Raw genomic sequence first — 23,264 nt, 5'->3', positions numbered from 1 at the left:
ACCACCATCATGTTTTAGTGTTGGTCTCTTACAGCAGACAAGTTTTTAGGGCGCGATGTAACTAATACAAGTCAATAAAATGGGTTAGTATAATACAGTGGCATCAGCCTACCTGGCCAAGAGTGCACTCCACCCCACCCAGAAAGTCGTCATCGCGGGTCCCGATGCTGTGAGTGCCGTGGATGTCATAGACCTCAAATCGCAACTTCTGAACCTCCTCAAAGTAGTAGTCCCATGAGAAAACCTTGGCGAAGACCGGGTGCAAGTTGCTCTTGATCACTTCTGTCCTGTCCAGCTGAGAGGGAACAAACACTTTTATACACACTACATATACAACACTTTTTAATATATTTAAACATTGTAATATTTCTTATTTTAAAGCTGCATCATTGGACAAATATTCCATAAAGACCTTTCAGCATACTGTAATTCAAGTGTTCTGAGAGAAAACTAGACCTCTGCACCTCCTCATGGCTCTGTTTTCAGGCTTTAGAACATCAGAAGACTTTGGCTAATCACAGGTCATGTCAGAGACAGAGCGTTCCTACTTGCCTGCTCAAGCTTTAATATGTATGATTAAAGCAATAGAAGACCTCATGGAGTGATTTTACAGATTGTAACCTATATAGTTTTACAGCAAGATCTCAAAAATAGGACTGGGAAATGTAACTCCTTCAATCTTCCTGCTCATTTTGAGGAACATCAGCGTCTACAGAAGGGCAAAAATGTTATTACGTTCCGTCAAGAGGATGATGTGAGGGAAGATTGGAGGGCTCCGACATTTAATTTCAGCGTAGAGAAAAACGTCCATGCCTGTCTTTCACTGCCTGACAAGGAAAAAACTGAGCTCTTTGAGGCCCCATCTGCTCATGATGTAAGATTTAGCTCACACGCAGCTCCACGGACATTTCTATGCTGCCCAATTTGTCACAAGAACAAATCATCATTGAACATGATATTTACATAATGACATACAAGCAGCAAACATCCACACTTTTTCATGATATACCGTTGTGTTTATGTGTAATGCATGATTTTGTGGCTCAAACCGCAATCGATTGACCGCAAATGAAAATTACACTACATAGAAGAGAACATCAAAAGGTATAATCTGGAGCTGATCTATTGACATTAAATTAAAGACCAGCTTTAGACCAGAGAAGGTTTCACATCTGTAAAAATCTTTCAGTGGTCATAAACATAACCATACACTTAGGTACGATTTTGTCTGTCATAGTGTCCAACGTCATTACTTCTGTGTCAGTGGAGCAGGTCCAGACTTGAGTCATGAAGACATCAGAAATTGGCGACATTGCTCTCTTGTGTCTTTTTCAGAAAAGGTGAGAACGTCAGCTGGGTTTGAACCTCTCTCTGTAGCCGTGTTCTTCCATTCTTTAACCACTCTTTGTGTCACATATGCAAAAAAAAGTGCAACACTATGAATTCCTTCCAGGAGAGACTGTCTGGAAATGTGCATTATTATCTCCATTGCACCAGATTCAACTGTTGTCAGGCCATTAGATAGGAATTATCGGTTAAGCACCATAGATGTGGGTCATTAGGGGCCTACTACACCTACTTCGTTGTAAAAGTGAAAGCGAAACTTAAAAGCAACACGTTCTAACACGTTGTAAAACTGAATGAAACGTTACGTTTTGAACACAAACAAAAAGGCTTCTTTACTGGCTTAAAATAACTACGTTTCAAAAGTGAAACCTCCTCCTACGTGTATGGGAGCATCTTCACTATCTTCTACTTTCATTTATTTAGATTTTTCCACAATTGTGTACCGAACAGCAACCGGGAGCAACAAGACCGCAGCTAGCAACGCCGAGTAGCATATAGCCTAGCTTCTTAGCCTTAGCTCGCTCGGTAGCTTCGAGCTAGGTTGGCGTGTTTCAGCAACCAGTCTTCATTCTGCCCGCCCTATTGCCCATTTTTGGATTAGCCGGGAGTTAGGTGGAGTCAGCTGCTGCCAAGATAACGACAGCCGGAGCTACGGGAGCCGCCCACTATGAGCTTCACTTTTGCACTTCAGTAACCTATGGGTGACGTCACGGAGCCTACGTCCACATTTTACAGTCTTTATAAGGGTTAAGGGTTTTCCTTTATTCATATTTCCTTGTTTATTGTATTTTAGCCCGTTTTCATTCCCAGTGTGTAAAATACTGATGCTTTGTCATGGTCATCAGCGTTCGATACCGCCGCACAAAGCATCCTTAAGTGCCGGTATGAGACGCAGCGGGCTTTCCATTATAACTACAATGTAAACCCATCCGCAGCAAAAGTAAAGGAAAGTGCTGTGGTGACGGAATTTAAAGAGCAAAAGCGGGCGGAGGGGGAGGTGGATGGGTCCAACAAACACCAGGTTTTCATCCAGGAGACCGCTGTTCGTGTCCCATGTGTTACGTTTCACTTTAACTTTACAATCAGGAAGTCTCATGTTCACTGTACAAATACAGTAATTTTAAGCCCAACCATGTTGTTTTTTCATAAACCTAACTAAGTGGTTTTGCTGCCTAAACCTAAGCAAGTGTTATTGTATAATTCACAACGTTAAGCACGTGGTTACTGCGACCGAAAAGTGGCTCTGAGGGGTCTGACAAAACGAGTTGGGATGAGAACGTGTTGTGTATTTCTATAGTTTTTACCCTTGTTTCACACTGTTGCCAGTTTACACACTGAGGAAGGACATCTGCCCGAAACATCCATGCATGAATAAACAATTTAATTGCAGGGCTGTCCTGCTGTGGACTGATTGCTTTTGAGCATTCAGCAACCACAAAACTTATCACCAATTTGCAATTCAATTTGTTGTTTAGTAAACGGCATACATATGACATTTGTTGCCTAAAATCTAGGGTTTTGTTTTGTCACATCTTCATTAGGTTGAACTGAAAAATAACCAGAGTTTGGTCCCTGTGACGGTTCTAGATGAATAACCGGACGAATTCTCAACATCCACCTCACTTTTTCAGCTTTGTATTATAACAATAATAATAATCAGACGATAACAAATGCAACGACTGGCTCTACTGTTTCGTTTTCACTCTGGCGAACATCACAAAGAAAGAGAAAGAACTTCCAGCGAGGACTTGGCATCCTCAGCCTCCATTCATCCCCGTTTCTCTTTATTGTCTTCTCTTGCCTTCTCCTCCTCTCTTTGTGCCATCTGGATGGACAGATTTGGTATGAGTCTGTTTGTTGATGAAAGCTTATCGGAGCGACGGAGGATAGGTTGTGCCGAAGTCTGTGACGCCTGTTTGTTGCTGGTGTCGGGCCAGAATAATAGAGAAGGTTCCCTGACATGGAAAATTAAAGGCTTTCTCTAATCAGTTCTGCCAGGTAGGTAGAGCATTATCTCTGTCGCTCCATCGCAACAAGCCCCCTGTAGCTTAACTCACGTATCAGCAGAAAGATCAGGTTGTGAATTAACTCGCTATCACGGGAGCACGGAGCGTCCAGTTTACACAAAAAGATGAGCAATCTGCTGCGGGGAGAAAACTTCAAGTCCTCTCCACCCTGCTTTTGTGTTTGACCTTGGGAGGGAGCGAACAGGTGGCGAAACGAGGTAATAATGAGATGAATGCAGTTGGACAAATAGCAGTGGCGAGTGAAATACAGGATGAGCTCAGAAAGAGGAAGAGGGTGGCGGACGATGGTGTGAGTGGGCTCAGCTTCTTACTCAGTCACTGACGTAAGTAAACAATTTACACAAGCAACAGTGCCTCCCAGTACTGAGGGATTTGACAGCGGAGGATTGGACAACTTGTGTACACTGTCTGACAGATGGACGGACGGACGGACAGACAGAGGGACAGACAGACAGACAGACAGACAGACAGACAGACAGACAGACAGACAGATAGATAGATAGATAGATAGATAGATAGATAGATAGATAGATAGATAGATCATATGAATTTGCTTCAGTTGGTGGAGCTAAAAATAGCCATTCATGCATGCTACAATGAACCCAGGTCAGTCATCTCATGAAAACAACCTCCTATCAAATTACAACCAAGAAAAATCCATAACTGTGAGCTCAACTCACTCAGCCGAGTGTTTTCGTTTCATCACAATTATTTCTCGAGGCTTCCAATATTCATACAGCCCAAATGTTACAGAGAGCATCTTCAATTAATGGCCCCCGTGTGGCAGAGTTACACTTAATAATTATGTATTATTATTTCCCTTAAAAGATAGCGTTTGGAGTGGGGGGAAAAAAAATCTATATAATTAGACATCCTCTGCCACGTTTTAACACTTCCTCTACTTAATGGAGACCTGTGCTTTGGCTTTCCCTCATGAACTAAATGACTTAATTAACAGGGAAATGAGAGATCGGCTACGCCTACGCTCCAAGTCAGCTTGGGACCAATCCAAGAAAGTAAACATTTTCAGCTGAAACACACCTCGACACACTGCTTATTACCAACCCACTGTTTGTCCACACAAGTAGACCAGTGGAATATATACACAGTGCAATCTGTTGTAAATTAGGGAAATGAGGAGACAGACAATGTTCACTCCTTATCTGCAAAAATGTGCTCTGCATTTGACATTTTTTAATTCCGAATCAGCCAGCTGTTGTGTAAGCCCTGATCTTTTTCCAAAGAGTGACAAACAGCTGCCGAGTTCAGCAAACCATTAACAGATTTATCTCCCTGGTCGATCTTGTATACGACAACACAGGTTTAAGGGAATAACTGGAGTGGGACTGCTTCATCATAAAATCTGGGTTTTTTCCAGATTTGTGATAGTGGACAACGGAGGGCCAATTTCCCCAGTGTCTGTTCTGTATAACACATCTGTCTGTGTAAGCATTAAGAAAACATGTTGCTCTGATCCCCTCAAGGCACTTTAATTTGAATAATTCGAACTCGAGGAATGTGTGATTCATTACACATTAAATAATGTGGTTAATGACATAGGGAGATTAATAAAAGATGGGGGATTAATTTTTAAAAGCTACATACTGCTGCCTATATAATTGAGTGGTTGAGGAGATATCAGGTTCTCCAAAGGGTCAAACTGTATATTTATCTGATTGATGAAAAAAAAAAAGGGAAGGGTGTGGGTGCTTACCTCTGTCCACTGTCCGTTGGTCTGCACCATGAGTATGACACATGGGTCCGACTTATTCAGGGTGTCTCGGTCCAGCAGGGCTTTGCAGGACACGCGCAGCTCTACTTTGGAGACGCAGGTAGCCGGACCACTGAGGCTGGTCGCAGGGGAGGTGGCCTCCTGAACATCATTCATCCTGGCTCAGGGCGAGAGGAGGAGCTGCCAACCAGCGAAGCAGTACGACGGGGTAGCTCCGAGGGATGGGGGCAAACGTAGCGGTGGGGTCGAGGGATCTCAGTAAAGACGTGGCACGCTCACAGGAGACTTGGTACAGATGTCATAAAAAAAAAAAGAACAGAGATTCCCATTGAGTCCCAGGAGAGGGGGGTGCAAAGCAAACCCAATCTGTTATCACTGCCTGTCAGAGCTATCCCCTCGTGAGGAGTATCATCTCACCTCGGTAATGACGAGAGGCAGAACATGAAGGTGGCCCGGTTGTGCTTTCAGGAGCCTAGATCAGATCCCTGGAAAAGATTCATTTGATTTGTCAAATATGGTGCTTTCTCTTTTTTTAAATGCTCTTGTATGACAAAGAAGGAGGGCGTCACTCAGAATTACAACAAAAATATATACAAAGACATACTTGATATTATCATTTTCGGCATTTTCATCCTTTTTTCCTGTTCTAAACATGAGATAGCATACAATTTTAGTAGAAAAATGTGTTTTCCTTATTCAACAATGGGTAAACAAGTGAAAGTGGCAGATCAAATCAGGAATCCAGTAGACACATGGCTGCTCTTGTATGAAAAAGAAGGAGGGTGTCACTCAGAATTACAACAACAATATATGCAAAGACATACTTGATATTATCATTTTCTGCATTTTTTTTTATCCTTTTTTCCTGTTCTAAACATGATAGCATACAATTTTAGTAGAAAAATGTTTTTTCCTTATTCAACAATGGATAAAAAAGTGAAAGTGGCAGATAAAATCAGGAATCCAGCAGACACATGGCTGAGAGAGGATAACTAAGAAAAGGGACTTTGTTTAATGTGGCAAGCATCCGCCTCTGCTGAAGTGTCCTTGAGCAAAATAAGGGAGTCTGACTGACACTGCTTTAAAGTCTGAGGGCGTGGAGGTTGAATCTCTCTACCAGCATCCTTCACTGTGAGGAGACAAACGGAACAAGTGTACGTTTTGTCTTTCAGCACCAGGGACAGCGCCCGTGTTTTGTTTGTGTTTGCCAGATGTGCGTCTGGAAACCAGATGTTACCCCAAAAGCATCCATCTCAAACTTAACTCAATAAAGCTCGGAATACAATCCGATTCAGAAGCTATAATAATAATAATAATAATAATAATATATGAACCAAAAGCAAAAGTTATTGGTAAAGCAACACGTCCGCTACCGATTCAATCCAACTACTTAACACTGAAGGCGATCCAGGAAACGCTCATTCTTAATAATTCATCACAGCAAATCAACATCTGGAATCCATGAAAACACAGTTAACGATCAAAAAGACGATCTGGTTTATAAGCAAAGCAAAGCGTCGTACTAAGAATGAACACTTTGATAACATATCGTACTCACTTCCAATAAGAAAACATAAACAGTTGATGGATGAATAATAATAATAAAAAACAAGCAATAAACCGCTCGTAATCCTCCTCCAGAAGCAAGAAGTTAAAAGCGAGAAACTCACTTCCTACCTGTCGTTGTTCTTTACTCTTAAACACGCTTGTTTTAATCCTCTCCCATAACACACTGCTTGATTCGGGGTGTTTTTTTCCTCTCCGCTGAAACTCATTGGTCAGACTGCTGAGGAGGGAGTAGACTACTAGGCTCGTTCAGAGAGATGGGAGTGGAGGAGAGTCCAGCTGCTGATGTCAGGATGATGATGATGATGATGGGTCTCTGGCTGCTGGGACTCGATTATTGGGAGTTCAATTCAAAACAGACAGAGCCTTAAAAAACAGGACACCAAACTATAGTAGATGTATTATTGATTAGGAGTACATCTGGCAGCAGTTTTCACAGATCAGCATGAAAGCCTGAAATGATGTGCGTAAAATATGCATGTTATTGGCTAAAAGATGAGATATAAATTATATGAATAAATGATTGGTAACACTTGACAATACTGTACACAAAAAAATGTGCCACATTGTGAATCCGACCACTTTCATGATATTCATGAACTAGGATTAGTCAAAGTTAATGCGATAAATGCTAATTCGTTTTAACGCCACTAATTATTTAACGCATTAACGCAACTTGTGGTTTTTAGGTTGTAGCGGGCTCAGTTTTAGTAAAGATACTGATATCATATGAAACTAGAAAGCGTAAGGAATCCATTGGTACCAACCATGTCATACTAGCTTGTTGCAAAGGAGACTAAATAACGTTCCAAACTTACGCTAAATGTTGGCGAGGAAAAAACTGACATGGCCATTTTCAAAGGGGTCCCTTGACCTCTGACCTCAAGATATGTGAATAAAAATGGGTTCTATGGGTACCCACGAGTCTCCCCTTTACAGACATGCCCACTTTATGATAATCACATGCAGTTTGGGGCAAGTCATAGTCAAGTCAGCACACTGACACACTGACAGCTGTTGTTGCCTGTTGGGCTGCAGTTTACCATGTTATGATTTGAGCATATTTTTTATGCTAAATGCAGTACTTGTGAGGGTTTCTGCACAATATTTGTACTTGACAAATCTCCCTTTAAGATACATTTTGAACAGATAAAAAAATGTGTGATTAATCATAATTAATCATGGACAATGATGCGATTAATCGCTATTAAATATTTTAATCGAATAGTAACTCATCATTATCTGCTATATAGTCCTCCATTAGGAATTATTAGAGAAGTATTTATTAATCAATAATAAATAATCAAGTCATTCCTTATCTGTTTCTCACTCGTTTCTCAATTAACTAATCATTAGCTACTCTATACAATTTGATCAGGAGTTATACTCATTAACTAATGGTTCACTAGCAGTTTGTTCCTTATTTGTTCCCTGGTAACTACTCACACTTTTCTGTAAAATGTTACCAAATAATTAAATCGAAGGGTAAGACATGAAATATCTCTCACACTTACTTTGAGTTGAAGTTAATCTGGTTGCACTGATAATCCTCTGCAGGCTCAATAGAGGGCTTTTAGAAAGATGTATCAATCTAATTTTTTCTCCAGCTTCAGCCTATACTGCAATGAGTGTGTCACACTATGTGTTAGCATCTCTAATTAGAATTATGTTAATGTTTACATATTGCATACAAGGCACAGTTCTGCATGCAGACAGTAGGTGAGCATTGGACACTATAAAGACAGATGTTCCACAATCTAAAATGAGATGTATGGGCTCCAACATAAAAAAGTGAAACCAGATGTTTCCTCCCTAGGATCTATAGTTTGTCAATTTGCACTCAGAAAAAGAAGGCAATTCATGTTTAAATCAACTGGTCCTGGCAGGTTTTGTCTCAACTAAGTGATAAATCGAATACCAGGGATGCAAATGTGAGACATTTCACAGCAAAACAACAGGAAGTCTGTCCAGCAGCAGCAGCAGCATCACAATCAAACCTCCATGTGGGAGCTCGACTCGCTGCTCTCTTAATGCACACACACATACACCCACATGTATACTGTACATGCATATAGTCAAGTCTAATGTCACCCACATTAACATAACCGTGAGCTGATTTATAGTGTAGTTTTGTTTTTTCTACAGCAATGTATGTTATATAACGTATTGTTTCTATACAAAACGTTTATGCTTCAACCTTCTCCCAGTCCACCCACAAATGTATTATTTCATGAATGTATTTCCAGACATTGCATAACGTTTATAGATTTTCAGATTGCCCTGACAAAACAGCAGCAGCCCCGTCGTTTCTGCATAAACAGAGTTAACCGAAGGCCACGTAAAGACAAAGCAGCAAAATAAATAGTTAAAATTACTTGGGGTTGGGGGGGATTTCGGTTCATCAAAATAAAGTGCAAAATAAAAAGCTTTTGTTTGATTGTTTAAAAGCACCTGGGTGGTGGTTACAGTGCACTTAATGATAATAGAAATGTGTAGGCTTCAGGTGTTGTGGCATTTTATCCCTGAAGGCTTTCAAATTTCATGATTCTCAAGTGTCCTTCAGACAAAAAAGGACATGTTTTTTTCATTAGAGCTTTGCAGAATTAGGCAACGACTGTCTCTGATTTCAAGAGGACACCGCTGATTCTTTGGTACTGAGCCACTCAGAAGCTTTCAGCTGGTAAAATGATGTTATGTGCAGACGGGCAGGTCAATCACATTATTCCAAAAAGCTTGAAAAATAAAGAATTTGGCTCCCTGCTTTTTTAATTATCTGCTCTGTTAAACTGATAACCATACACACCGAATGACACACTAATTTCCCCTACAGGTTGATATTATGAGTGAAACTCTTTCTGCACACACTGTTTAACAAGGAAGCTGGCTGCTGTCTGACATGGCCATCACCTAAAGTCATGTTATTTCCTGCAGTTTTTTTTTTTTTCCAACCCCCCTGCCTCCTCTTCCTCCATATTCAGAGTCAGTAGGAAGCGTCTGCTTTGGGGCACACACCTGAGCCCTGTTACGCCACAGCTCCGAACAGCGGCCATCTGCTGCTGCTGCTGTTGGTTCAGCACCTCACAGGACGTTCCCTGCGTTTACACATGGATTATCTATTCAGATTCCCCCCGCTGCTTCTCCCCAGTCACCGACCACATGGCGTGTACAATAACCCACATAGGAAGATCTCTTTTAACGTGGCCTCATATTTTCAGTCGCTCCGGTGTGTTTGTGTAACGTCATCCACAGTTTTCCACCAGCAGCTCCCTGGAGTATGGGTATTTTTGTACATAGGTAGGGGTTTCTTTTGGGAAAAAGACACTATTGATTGTAAAGTCTTTCTTCTTGGTGATAGCAGCTTCCCTGCAAATGGAGATCAATCACTGAGCTTGTGTTTCAGCAGGCAGGCACTACTTCAAAGTAACAGCTCATTGAACAGAAATGTTATCCCCGTCGTCATTATATTTGCCTTACTGACCTACAAACACAAAGAGCTCCGTTCCCTTTTTAAAGAGTAAACGTGATATGCATTGCATCATAGAGGTGAAGCTGATACTGCTCACTTCATTGATTTCAGTTGGATAGTGGGATATCTGAGAAGCATTAACCAGCGGTCGTTTAGGTTTTGATAAAAGACTTAAATAATCAATTATCAGATTTGTAGCACATTCATTTTCTGTCAATAGACTCCTCGATTAATTAATCATTTCAGCATCTGAGTCAGACTTTTATCATATACATTGACTAACATAACCCTCTCGTCATCCTGTTTCTTCTTATCAAAACTAAAGAATTGAAATTAGTGCTGTTGTAACGTGTTAACAACTTGTGATTTTTAGGTTGTAGTGGGCTCAGTTTTAAAGCTAGAGCGAAGATACTGGTATCATATGAAACTAGAAAACCTAAGAAATCCTAATGTCATACTAGCTTGTTGCGATGGAGGTTAAATAACGCTCCAAACTTACGTTACATTTTGGCGAGGAAAAACTGTCACAGGGATTTTCAAAGGGGTCCCTTGACCTTTGACCTCCAGATATGTGAATGAAAATGGGTTCTATGGGTACCCACGAGTCTCCCCTTTACAGACATGCCCTCTTTATGATAATCACATGCAGTTTGGGGCAAGTCATAGTCAAGTCAGCACACTGACACACTGACAGCTGTTGTTGCCTGTTGGGCTGCAGTTTGCCATGTTATGATTTGAGCATTTTTTATGCTAAATGCAGTACCTGTGAGGGTTTCTGGACAATATTTGTCATTGTTTTGTGTTGTTAATTGATTTCAAATAATAAATATATACATACATTTGCATAAAGCAAGCATATTTGTCCACTCCCATGTTGATAAGAGTATTAAATACTTGACAAAATCTCCCTTTAAGGTACATTTTGAACAGATCAAAAATGTGCGATTAATTGTGATTAATCACGATTAACTATGGACAATCGCACGATTAATGGTGATTACATATTTTAACCGATTGACAGACCTAATTAAGACATTTACATCACATCTTGGTCAAATTTTATGTATAGTTTATCATAGGATAAATGCAATTCACACCACTGGCGAATAATGAAATGTGGGAGTTTAAACACTGGTAACACATTTAGGAAAGGTGGTTGGAGGAAACGGTTCTCTGGATCCATAGTGTCCTGTTACACATGTGTTTAGGTAAACAGATTATTTTGCTATCTTCAGGATAAATAAGACCATCCATTTGAGTTTCCATTTCAGCCGCATCAATCACCCCCCCTGGTCCAAAATGTCTCGACTGTCCACTCATCTTCATTAACTGAATTATTTATATGCGTTCAGACAGCTAGAACACTAAAGGAGACACAGACAAGGACATTCAGTCTCACCCCATCCTGATTCTTCCAGTCTTCAGAGTATGTTGACATGCTCGACTTGCATCATTATCGAAGTGGACATTTTCGAATGCATTGAGAATTAGTTTCTCTGTACTTTTTTTATTAACTTTTTATTTATTCACTGATCAGGCACACCCAACATGAACACAGTTTAGAAATTTCCAGAGTCTCTGTTGTCATGGCAATGTCTCATATTAACAGTCTGTTTCGGTTCATGACTTCCAGCACATAACCTTCTGTATTAAAATTAACATTCAAGTGTTAAATTGTCCCACTGGGATGAGTTTTTTTTTTCTCGCTCTCCACCTCTTCTGACCTTCCTCTGCCTCGGTGGCTGTCGTTGACCTCCACTTCTATCACCTGTGCATTAACATGCTGTAGATAATGTACAGTACCTTTAACATTATTAATTGTCTGTCAAGTTTAAGAGGCTCTGCCTAATTTAGACTCTTCAACTGGTCAAGACTGGATTTCTGACCTGACTGTAAAAAGGGATTTAGTTACTCTTTACTGTTTCAATGAACGTGCATCAGTTTCTGTCACATGCTTTCTTCTAACTTTTGAGTTACTGACAAAATTAATCTGGTAATACAGTGTTAAATTGTACAGCAATTACACTGTCACATCAGGTTAATAACCGGCTTTCAAAAAATCCAGCTATTTAAAAAAATAATGGATTTACAGTTCCTCAGTTCAACAAACACTGCTCTTAAATGCTTTTATGTCTCCATTAATGAGCTACATGTTGTGCCTCTAGTGCCACCTACTGATGCAAACGTGAGCTTAATTTTACATTTTAGTTCATAGCTTGCACACTTCAGAATGATGTCAATTTATAATCAGATAAATTTGTAAATAGTGAATTGGAAACAATTTTTCAGATTTTGTATTGCCGACTGCTCCAATTTCACGCTGTTCATCACTCAAATCTTCAACTGAAACTTCTGCAAAATACGATTTGATCATGCACTATATGGGCCTTAACAGAAGATAGTGTGATGTGTCACTGCAGGAAAAGCACAGGTGTAAATACTAAAATTAACAATGAGCTGCTTCAGTTTCAGGGTGCTGGTATTGTGCATGCTGGCTCACTGTCATGTCTCACTGAGACACTTGAAAATGACGGCGCCATCGTTACGGTCATTATTTAACACCTGTACTTTTCCTACTACAAATCCAAAGGTTTGTTATGGCAAAGGTATAATCATACAAGGCTTAGATCTGATTTTTTTTTTAGTCCGTTTTTTCATTAACATCTGCCGTTGATTTTGTTTTTCTCTTTTGGTCCCAAAGTAAAAATGTTGTGGTTGAAAAACTTTTTATATATTCCAAATACATTACTGCAGTCCGACTGAACCCAACAGTTGTTTCAACATAATAATACCATCTATATATTACATCTTGCCTGTTTATACCTGTAAAAATGACCAAAGTTATGAAATTGACACTCTGTAAACGGCAGTACAGTACTTACAAAACCCCGTGTCTTTTCCCTTCTCTCTGCTGAGTGGTTCTATTCCATCAAGTCCAGTGATTCCCAAACTTGTTCACATCAAGGACCCTTAAACTGACATATTGGACCAGTCCTCAATTGAATAAGATTTTATCCCAGGGTCCCCCATCTGATTAGATTTTTGCTTCTAGATATTTTATCACAGAAAGTGTATGAAACTCATGAACAAAATAGTCATACAATCTGTCATTGTGGTACTTATAGAAATTGTACTTTGGGAACCACTGCCCTAACCTAGGACTTCACCATGAACACTCAAGATCATAAATCATGACACTCACTTTGATCTTTTTTAACTCTTTATTTTGCAAAGTTCCATAGTGACCATTATCACTTCTTCTTTTCAACGTCCTGCTCGGCAGCCTCCTTGGCTCTCTTGGCACGGATGCCGAAGAGACGAGCGTTGGCGCGTGCCATACGCAGACTGGCGAAGGCCTTGAAGTTCTTCTCATCCTCAGAGATAACCCGAGCCTTCTCCTTCTTGTGCGCCTGGGAGAGAAGAAAAAGAATCGTAACCACGTCCGTCATTTTACACACATTGTCTCTTATGTCTGCCAAAGACAAAATCCAGCCAATTTAACGTTGACTGATGCAAACAGAAGCCTTATTTTATGGCACCAATATTTTGGGAAAACCAATTTGCTTTTCCAGCTTAATTTCAAAAAGCAGTCATCAGAAAAGTGGTTCAAATGTTTCATCAAAGAAATACAGAGATTCCGGAGATTTATCATCATCTGACTGCTGAGATGCAAAACAAACAAAAAGAAAATCATATGAATGGCAAATCCAGCCAGTTCAATGTTAGCTGCTGCGCAATTATAAATAAGATTCAGGCTTATTTTCCACTTTAAACTAATCACGTTCATTTCCAGTGATCTCATTGTAATCCATCGTAACACTCTTGGATATGGATGTGTTGGGTGCTAGAGGAATCTTTAAGGAATTAAAACTTACCGTTTTGATGGGCATGACTGGACCAGCGAGCTGAGTGGCCATCTTGAGCTCCTCCTCCTGAAAACATTACCAAAAGTTATTTCTTCAAGGCAACAACAAACATCCATGTAGCTCAGTAAGGCCTGCTATAAGGCAGACAAACATCTAGCCATCACCAGCGTTTGAGTGTTATGACATTACTCAAATCAAAAGGCGGAAAATGTGTACTTCTATATTAAATCTTAAAGAGTATAGAATCAATTAAGGGGTGTACAGGAATCTGATTTTTATAAGTAAGGGTGCACTGACAAGTGAGGCGGTGAGCAGTTTTTGGCTCTCAGCCACCATTGTTGTTCTGACCATACAGTGGAAGATTCTGTAACATTACAGGTCCTCCGTGATGTTTCATCAGCTGGATAATCTCAAAAAACTAAAATCCCATGCAATCAAATACACAACCAATCTAATAAACTAATAAAATGGCATTGAAGAATGCAAATTATGATCCTTCATTGAAGGTGTGCAGCAGTCAAAGACTTTAGCTCAATAAACTGTGTCCTGCAGAGATAAACTGTAATCACTGCATTACATTTAGAACTAGATTACCACCTCAAGCTGCAGTTTACATCCGTGTCAGTCCAAAATGTCAACACGTAATCATTTGATCTTGTTAGACGTGTGTGTGAAATTATCATAATTGGCATATGAATTCTTGAGTTATGGCCAAAAACATGTTTTGTGAGGTCACAGTGACGTTTGCCCACCAAAATCTAATCGATTCATCTTTGAGTCAAAGAGGATGGTTGTGACAAATTTGAAGAAATTCCCTCAAGGTGTTGCTGAGATATTGCGTTCATGAGAATGGGTAAGGACGGACGGACAACCTGAACACATAATCCCTCCGGCCACAGCTGTCACCAGCGCGGGCCGCGGAGGCATATAAGAAGTTCAAATACAAGGATACACAGGTTGGGGCTAAATCTTTGAGCTCCCTCAAAGACAAATCCCTACGCTTACAAAATGCATGAGTAATAAATTCAAATTTTAGACAGGGTTCTTTTGGTTTTTATACATTAGTCGTAAAAGCTGTTTTTTTCTTTGAGCAATAGTAAACACAAACACTAGAGAGGGCTCTCAAATTGTTACTTTCAATTTTAAGCGATGACCCATTCTTACAGACCACATGCCTTTGATGAATGTTTTAACACTTGTTTTTCTCAGGAAAATGAGCCAAACAATCAGAACATAGAACAGTTAATTAACAACCACTACTACAGTCTGCCACATGCTTAACAGATTGGATGTGAAGTTGTTTTTAAGTCTTTATGCAACAACAAGAAGAAACTCACAGTGCTGTCTCCCTTCTTGGGAGCAGACGCCTTCCTGGGGAACAGGATGAGCTTGGAGCGGTACTCCTTCAGACGCTGCACGTTGGCCTGAAGAGATTCTGTGGATCTGTTGCGACGGCGAGAGTCAACTGCGATGCCGATGGTGCGGGCTGTCTTTTTGTGGATACCAGCTGCCTGTAGGGAGGAACACAGCATGATAAGAGTTAAACAGAAGATCCTGATGTCCCAATTTGTGACATTCAATTTTATTTTCCATTTTGAGTAAGAAAAAGCAGTCATCAGATAAAAGGTTCAAGGTATTCATCAAGTAAATACAGAGATTCCGGAGATTTGTCATCATCTGACTGCTGTCAAACACATAAAATGGTTATAATATATTTCTAAACATCGTCTGCCAATGATGACATGCTAGCCCAGGTACTTTGTGCTATATTCTAGTTACATGAGCTGGAGCTTCACCTGCGAAATTTGAGCCTGACTGTTTGAAGTCTGTAAGAATAGTGATTATGTATCTTATAACATAATATAGCATTAACAAGGGCAAACTTTATTTGCATATACTGAAATATTTATGACAAATGTACTCAATTTCACCCCATTAAAAATGAATCAACACTTTAACCTAATACACTGGGGCACAGCGCTCTCCACTCTCTCCCAGTCTTTTAGTGGCCAGAAATATCTTGTGTGCCCATTTTAAATTTACAGGAAATTGGTGTAATGTTTGCTCAAACACTTTGGCTGATGTGGAGGATCAAACTCCAGGATGTGACTTGTGCTTTCACTACATCATAGGCATTCGTTTCCCTCTACAACATATAGAATTAGGGGTTGAAATAAGGGCTGAAATGATTCCTCATGTAATTCAATTACTAAAAATAATTGATGCAAATTCTTTGTATCAAAGCTTCATTTAATTTATTTGTTTGCATTTCAGAAAATGTTATATTTAAAACCCAGAATGTAATGTGACACTTAAATGCACTAAATGGGTTTAGTTTTGAAAGATATTGTATACAATAAAAATAAAAAATTTTCTGACAAGAAAATTAATTAGTTGTCCATTTTAAGAGACCAGTCTTATTTTGTATACCTTCTATTGCTCAATAGTAAAGTAAAAGTATTTTTTTATCTGATTATTTCATTAATCGATGAAATAATCGGAAGAATACTCGATTACTAAAATAAGATTGCTGTAGCCCTAATTGAAATAAAAGCGTTCTTATTCATGAAGATGAGTTCTGACAGAAAAGCAATTAGTACTACATATATACACACCGCAGACTGTACGGAGTAGATTTATCAATAAAAACACTCACTATTGTTCATGTTCCAGCCTACTTCTTGTGAAGGAAAATAACAAACAAGTCCACATGTTCTGGGGTGCTCATGTACATATACAGTCATTTAGCCTTCCTCCCACAGCAGGCAAGTACAGGGGAGGAAAGGAGAGGTACAGTTTGGCAAGAACAGACAGTTTTTGAGCAGCACTTTTTGTTCTTCTACAGCTATTGAGTTTTTTGAGTTGGGTGGGATGCATGATTCATCACAGAAAGGTTGAGTTTGCTTTGTTGTGCATCCACAGTAGTTGTCAATAGCATTTCTGAGGGGGAAGTCACCTTGATACAATAGGTTTAAAGTTTTTCATGCTGGCATACAAACAAGTTTCTATCCGACTACACAATCAACCGACACCTTCAATCAGTTGCGTTACTGCTTTTTTCCTTTTTGGAGGATTAAATTCTTTAAATCTGTTTCAAACTGCCCAATTTTTGGGGACAGATTTAAGATTGACATTGCTGATTAATTATTCCTGCATGTAAAACATCCATTAACATAACTAGAAAGTATTACCTTGAGTTCCTCCAGAGTGAAGCCACGTCCGGAACGAACCTTGGTGTGGTACCTGATTGTGGGACACCTGACCTGTGGCCTTAATGGTCCAGCGACAGGACGGGGAGCAATGACACGGGCCTTAGCCTGGCGAACCTTTCGCCTAAAGAAAAAGCATATCTTAGTCAAAACTACAGTCAAAGACTCAGAAGCAAAGAGACAAAACTCATGTGTTTTCTTTTTTTACAACACCTGCTTGTTGCCATTTTGGACTGAAAACATTTATATTTATAATATTGTATTGTTCAACGCAGGCAATTTCAGTAAAATATGGCAATAGAATAGAAATAATTGTATTACTTTTGTACAGCACTTTTAGGGCGGACTATAACTTTGTGTGTAACATCAATTATTGCGTTCTTGTGGTGGGGGGAAAAAGGATGCAAGGTGCAAATCATATACTTCAACCACACTGCACATTAGTCCTGGACTTGATCGATCAAAATCATGTCCATTTACAGACATCCCACCCTCAATAAATCAAAGGAGCCCTGATATGTCCATCGAAACTCCCATGATGTTCAATTTAAGTTAGTCCAATGACCCCAAAATATCAATCAGAGCCCTGATGTGTTCCCAGACAATAAATACTGTTTGCCTTAACTTCAAACATGCGTCTGGTTTTTGACTATTACAACTCATGCAACCACTATTTCATATTTATAGTTCACATTCAAGATAATATAAACACATAATACTGATGCAGCTGCCATTTGATTGGAGCAGTATGTGATGATGTCCCGTTTAATTTCTTATTGCTAACAAGATGCGACTGGTTGGCTCAAGTTAGATAAGATATTCCTATATTAGTCCCACAGTGGGGAAATTTGCAGCAAAGGGGAGTGCAAAAAACAAGATGCATCAGCTAAACACAGTAAAACAAAGAGCTAAACAAAGTGTAATAAAATATGAACCACTTAAATAGAAGGAAGTATAAAAATAGGAGCAGTATATACAGTATTGACAATAAACAGACTATTAACAAAATTGTACAAGTGGAAAATGTTATTGCACAGCGAGTATGAATGAATGAATGAATACCAGGTTATGGTCAGTGTGTTGGTGTGTTAGTGTCTACATGCAGCATCTCTACTGGGAGCATCTCTACATGGAGCATCTCTACATGCAGCATCTCTACATGCAGCATCTCTACTGGGAGCATCTCTACATGGAGCACGAGCTGGTTCTCACCTGCGGATCTTCCTGGCTGGCTGGTTGAACCAGGTGCGGACTCTTTTCTGCCAGTCCTTGTGGAAGTGAGGGTTCAGGAGCATACCATTCCTGCTGGGGGCCATGGCTGCTTACTTCTTCTTCCCTGAGACAGAGCAGGACACACGGACATGAGACATGAGACAGAGCAGGACACACGGACATGAGACATGAGACAGAGCAGGACACACGGACATGAGACATGAGCAGACTGACACACCATGAGCAGGGAGAGGCTAAGCTAACAGGCTGACCAGGTTACTGCCTGTTGTGATGGACCATTCCTGTGAAAGGCTGTTAAACCTCATAATAATGTGTCCTTACCATGTCGGCATTAGTTACGTATGCTCATATTGTATATTTAGAGGAGCATTATGAACACGTGGAGGTAAACGTTGTCCTCTGAAGTCATGCTAACAGTCACTAACAGCACCAGACCGATCACTACAAATACACATGTTCTGCAGCGATTTAACTACATACACTTACAATAATCACCTTATTTTAAAGGTGACAACACACCCTATTACAGGTTATAAGTGTAATACAGAAGTACAGATGAAATGAGGAGGATTAAAGCAGATTGTGTTTCAGTGTGAGGAGATGTAATGTCATACCTGCTAGGGAGGAAAATGGCCGAAAGGAAAAAGGAAGTTGTACCGCGGTGCATTGTGGGATATGTGTCAACCAGCCAGCCAATGGGTGAACAGCGTCTTCTTCTTCTACCGCCACCTACTGCTGGAGGGAGGAGCAGCAGGCTGGCAGGATGATACACATACATGAAATAATAATAATAATAATCATAATCATAATATTAATAATAATAATAATAATAATAATAATAATAATATTCATATTCATATTCATATTCATAATCATAATCATAATAATAATAATAATCATAATAATAATAATTATAATAATAATAATAATAATAACAATGATAATAATAATAATAATAATAGTAATAATAATAATTATAATTATAATTATAATTATAATTATAATAATAATATAATAATCATAATCATAATAATAATCATACTAATATGCATAATAATATTCATAATAATAATAATAATAATAACATTGTATGTTTTTAATGGACTTCGATTCTGTCAATAAAGATGAATTGAATTGAATTGAACATTATTATTAATATTATTGTTATTATTATCATACTGTGCAATATCATTTCCCACTTCCCACTGCTCCTATTTTTATACTTCCTTCTATTTAAATGGTTCATATTTTGTTACACTTTGTTTAGCTCTTTTTTTACTGTGTTATCTGATGCATCTTGTTTTTTGCACTATCCCCTTTGCTGCTGTACACTGCAAATTTCCCCACTGTTGGACTAATAAAGGAATATCTTATCTTATCTTATCTTAATAATTAGAAAAACATGACTTCAGCCCTGCTGGAGTGGGGAGCAGTAGATTGGCAGGATATCATTCAAACGAAACACTGGAAGGAACCGTGATTTGTCTTTGTGTTCAACTCTTCAGCTTAACTCCTGTGCTTGTTTTATGCATGTTAGTGCCCTCGCTGATAGGGTGTACTGTCCTAGACCTCTCACAATTTATCATTATTTATGTTTATTTATTTTATTTTTATTTTATTGAATCCATTTATCTTTTCTTTTTTTTTCTTTTTTTTTACTATGACTATTTTATTTCATTTGTATATTTGTGTGTTTTTATTTATTTATTTATATTTATTTTTGTACACTTGTTTTTTTTTAGTGTCCTCTGGGTATTGTCATGGGTGGGGGGTGGGTGGGATATCTATCAGTCCAAACATGTTTGTGCAGTGGATTGTCAGAGTTGTATTAACAAAATTCAGAAATAAACTCTGTTTAAATTTTGTTTTAAATAATAATAATAATAATCATAATAATCATAATCATAATCATAATCATAATCATAATAATAATAATCATAACAACATTGTAAGTTTTGTAATGGACTTCGAGTCTGTCAATAAAGATGAATTGAATTGAATTGAACATTATTATTATTATTTTTATTGTTATTATAGAGAGAATAAATAAATAAATAAATAATCTTTATTCCTTTTGCTCTTAAACAATTAATTAAAAGATTGTGTTATTTCTTAGATGCCTTTCCTAGCAGATTCTCCAATGTAATATTTCCATCATTTAAACCTTTAAGATATTGATTCCCTTCTTTCTTCGTCATACCTGTTGCACTCTATACGAACATGCTTGACAGTTTCCGGTTTATTACAGTGTGTATTGTCCAGCTGGGTGCTTGCCTATTCTATGCAGTGTTTGGTTTAATCCTGTATGTCCTATTCTCAGACGGGTAATGACGTAGGGCACCCGCCTCGTATTCCACCAGCTCCTACATGTTTCTGAATGCTGTACAGATGTCTCCCCGTGTCACTAAAGTCCCAATATACTTGCCAGGTTTTGTGCATCTAGTCCTTTACGGTAGTTTTAACCTCTGCTTTACTTAACGGTATTTGTATGTCCGGTCTCTGGAACCATCTGTAAACATGAACAGCTTGTGTTGGTGTCGGTCAATATGGTTTTGTACTATTGCTCCCTTTGGCACCAGCTTGGGTTTGTCTCTTAATTTTAGCTGCAGACTGGTATCTGTGGATGGCAGAATAGATCTCCACGGAGGTGTTGCTGATGTTGGAACAGTAGAGCTTAGTTTTACATTACATAGGCCTCATTAATAAAGTTTAAAATGCTGTGCCACGTGCGTAAAGTGTGCACAGCGCCTCTTTCAATGTGGAGACGCACATATTGGGCACACATATTCTACATGTTGGCACCTCTGAGATTCATACAGTAGTTAGATATGGACTTTATCTCAGGCCTTTAGCTGCAACTTTAGATCACAGAGGTGATACGTGATTGTAAAAACACGTGCGTATAAAAATAACGTAAAGATTCCATGGTTGCTATGGGATTTCATGGTTGCCATGGTTTCTCCCCAGGTGCATCATTTATAAAACAGCATTATTTTAACATAAACAAAACCTCTAGCGGTCCAGAAAAGTTTGCTCACAAGTTTCACTCCACGATCTCTTGGAAATTAATGATTCAACTGAGGATTTCTTCCATCCTGACAAGGACCAGAGACTCACCGAGACTCACAGAGACTGACGAAAGCGACACAACTAACTTCCATCATGGAAAATGTGAGATTTGAACACTTTGAAAGTCTGTTTGCAGCAACAAAAAAAACTTAAGGTTAATCTGACCAATTTATGGGGACATTTTAGGGGACAAAATGACAACATTTGACATGTCTGTATGCTACAAAACAGAGAAATTAATAGTGGTGATTCTGTGAACACTCATACATGAATCATACATTAATAATAATAATAATTTTACGCGTGATCCATGATGATGAAGATACAGAAAAATATAAACGCATGGCAAAAAAATAGCATATTGTCAATATTTTAGAGAAAATTTCACAAATCCTTTTTCAGTATTGGATTCCTCATACTTTAATCATTTTTGTTGTTATGCAGGGAAATCCAACATGCTTATGTATCAGAACAATACATGATATTATGAATTTGCCTAAAATTATTTATTTTCTGTTGATCTGCAAATAATACCAATACCACAGAAGTTAATGGGGCTGCGTTTAGGTTTGGAAATATATTATTGTTGTGTTTGTTTTAATCTTTTTTATTGTTTTTTTTGCAGACATAGCAAAGGTCATCATATCAAATGCAGAACATAACTGAGTGTCCATGACATGAAATAAAAACATAGAAAGATGATCCCCACCCCATGTTGGTCTTGGTCACACGAAAGAAAAAAATAAGTAAAGTAAAATTATAATAAAGAGAATTTTTAAAATAAAATAATATATTTAGCTTAAAAAAAGGAAATAAAATGAAGTTAAGCATAATGTTAAGTAAGAGTAAAACAGTAATGACAATAGTACTGAATTAAAGTAGGTGAGCTGGAGAGAGACATATTAGTATTAGTAGTAGTTAATTAAAGATGTGTTTTGAAACAGAAATGGGGTTGCCATTTATTAATCCAATGATTTATAAACATCCCCAAAGATTGGACTAGTAGCCTTACAATTAAACACCTTTAAAGCCCGTGTATTATTATATTAAGCATGCTGTGATTGTTTTAATCTTTTAATTTAAACGTTTTTAAAGCTTAATAATGTAATTGTGTGTCCACAAGTTTGGCTTACAATTAAAGGTGAAGTTTTTGCACTGGCCACTAGATGTAGGCCTAGCACCCTTCATTAGCAGTCAGCAGTAGTCCTGGCTATTATCAGTTTAAAGACATCTACTAGTACCAAAATGTTTTCTTAAAATAGCCAGCATACATAGACGATTACTTCATGGTAGCAGGGTTTAGCTGTAAGAAATGACCAAATACAAAACATTCAAATCAAAAGACTAGACTATAAACGATGTGTGATGTGTCTTATTTACCCCCGTGTGTCACATATGAACTCGATAAAACCAAACTGTCACATAATTACAATGAGCACCGGGTCTCTTTTTAAAATGAATGTTATTGGCATTTCTTGTTGGAGAGTCAAAGGTTACAGTAAACAGTAGAGATGACTTGATTTTTTTTGCTCTTGCCCCTGATCTGAGTCCTTTCATATTTAAAATGAATATTATAAGTCTGATTCAATATTTATTTGTATTAAATGTTATTGTGGTTGTTTTCTGGTAGGTATGAGTGGGGAGGACTTACAAATCTAATGACCAGGGGCCTGTCGGCGTCTCATAATCCATCCATGATGCAGCAACATAAAAGAAACGTATGACCATTGCCCTCCTCATATGAAAACA

At 38.5% G+C, this 23,264-nt stretch overlaps 2 protein-coding genes, 1 long non-coding RNA gene and 2 other non-coding genes across 9 annotated transcripts in view; 1 reads left to right on the top strand and 4 right to left on the bottom strand.

Moving 5' to 3' along the window:
- Positions 1 to 6,923, bottom strand: part of cpne7 (copine VII) — a 33,877-nt gene extending 26,954 nt beyond the window's left edge. The window contains exons 1-4 of one of the 4 annotated variants that reach the window (XM_074617624.1): positions 6,784 to 6,923; positions 5,524 to 5,591; positions 5,089 to 5,391; positions 113 to 295 (exon numbers count right to left, since the gene is read on the bottom strand). In XM_074617624.1, the coding sequence (XP_074473725.1) occupies positions 113 to 295; positions 5,089 to 5,262 (357 nt within the window). In that variant the 5' untranslated portion in view covers positions 5,263 to 5,391; positions 5,524 to 5,591; positions 6,784 to 6,923. Of the gene's footprint in view, positions 1 to 112; positions 296 to 5,088; positions 5,392 to 5,523; positions 5,592 to 5,710; positions 5,733 to 6,664 lie in introns of those variants that run through there. The other 3 variants (XM_074617615.1, XM_074617634.1, XM_074617643.1) reach the window with 3 other exon arrangements.
- Positions 6,924 to 13,340: 6,417 nt separating this feature from the next.
- On the bottom strand, positions 13,341 to 19,197 carry rpl13 (ribosomal protein L13). Of its 2 annotated transcripts, none has more exons than XM_074617594.1 (6): positions 19,061 to 19,197; positions 18,426 to 18,549; positions 17,196 to 17,337; positions 15,342 to 15,515; positions 14,014 to 14,070; positions 13,341 to 13,548 (listed from the first exon to the last, which is right to left on the bottom strand). In XM_074617594.1, the coding sequence occupies exons 2-6, from the start codon at positions 18,527 to 18,529 to the stop codon at positions 13,390 to 13,392; spliced, it is 636 nt and encodes a 211-aa protein (XP_074473695.1). In that variant the 5' UTR covers positions 18,530 to 18,549; positions 19,061 to 19,197; the 3' UTR covers positions 13,341 to 13,389. The 2 variants fall into 2 exon arrangements, with proteins under 2 accessions (XP_074473695.1, XP_074473702.1); XM_074617601.1 differs by having other exon boundaries at positions 18,942 to 19,084.
- On the bottom strand, positions 13,710 to 13,792 carry LOC141762256 (small nucleolar RNA MBII-202). Its single transcript, XR_012592767.1, has one exon. It is a non-coding gene; the product is annotated as a small nucleolar RNA MBII-202 (small nucleolar RNA).
- Positions 15,602 to 15,680, bottom strand: LOC141762259 (small nucleolar RNA MBII-202). Its single transcript, XR_012592768.1, has one exon. It is a non-coding gene; the product is annotated as a small nucleolar RNA MBII-202 (small nucleolar RNA).
- A 2,265-nt stretch (positions 19,198 to 21,462) lies between the features above and the next one.
- LOC141757303 (uncharacterized) lies at positions 21,463 to 23,264 on the top strand. The gene is made up of 3 exons (XR_012591617.1): positions 21,463 to 21,617; positions 22,141 to 22,261; positions 23,146 to 23,264. It is a non-coding gene; the product is annotated as an uncharacterized LOC141757303 (long non-coding RNA).

This window comes from Sebastes fasciatus, chromosome 2, assembly GCF_043250625.1.
Source record: "Sebastes fasciatus isolate fSebFas1 chromosome 2, fSebFas1.pri, whole genome shotgun sequence".
Taxonomy (NCBI): Eukaryota; Metazoa; Chordata; class Actinopteri; order Perciformes; family Sebastidae; genus Sebastes; species Sebastes fasciatus.
This window is presented reverse-complemented; position numbering and strand designations above follow the sequence as displayed.

Bases quoted from the DNA above. Each gene is read 5' to 3' on its own strand.
- rpl13 (XM_074617594.1), bottom strand. From the start codon at position 18,529: ATGGCCCCCAGCAGGAATGGTATGCTCCTGAACCCTCACTTCCACAAG. The intron at 15,516-17,195 runs GTAATACTTTCT...TCCTCCCTACAG, and splicing joins TCACTCTGGAGGAACTCAAG to GCAGCTGGTATCCACAAAAA. The intron at 13,549-14,013 runs GTAAGTTTTAAT...CTTCTCTCCCAG, and splicing joins CAGTCATGCCCATCAAAACG to GCGCACAAGAAGGAGAAGGC.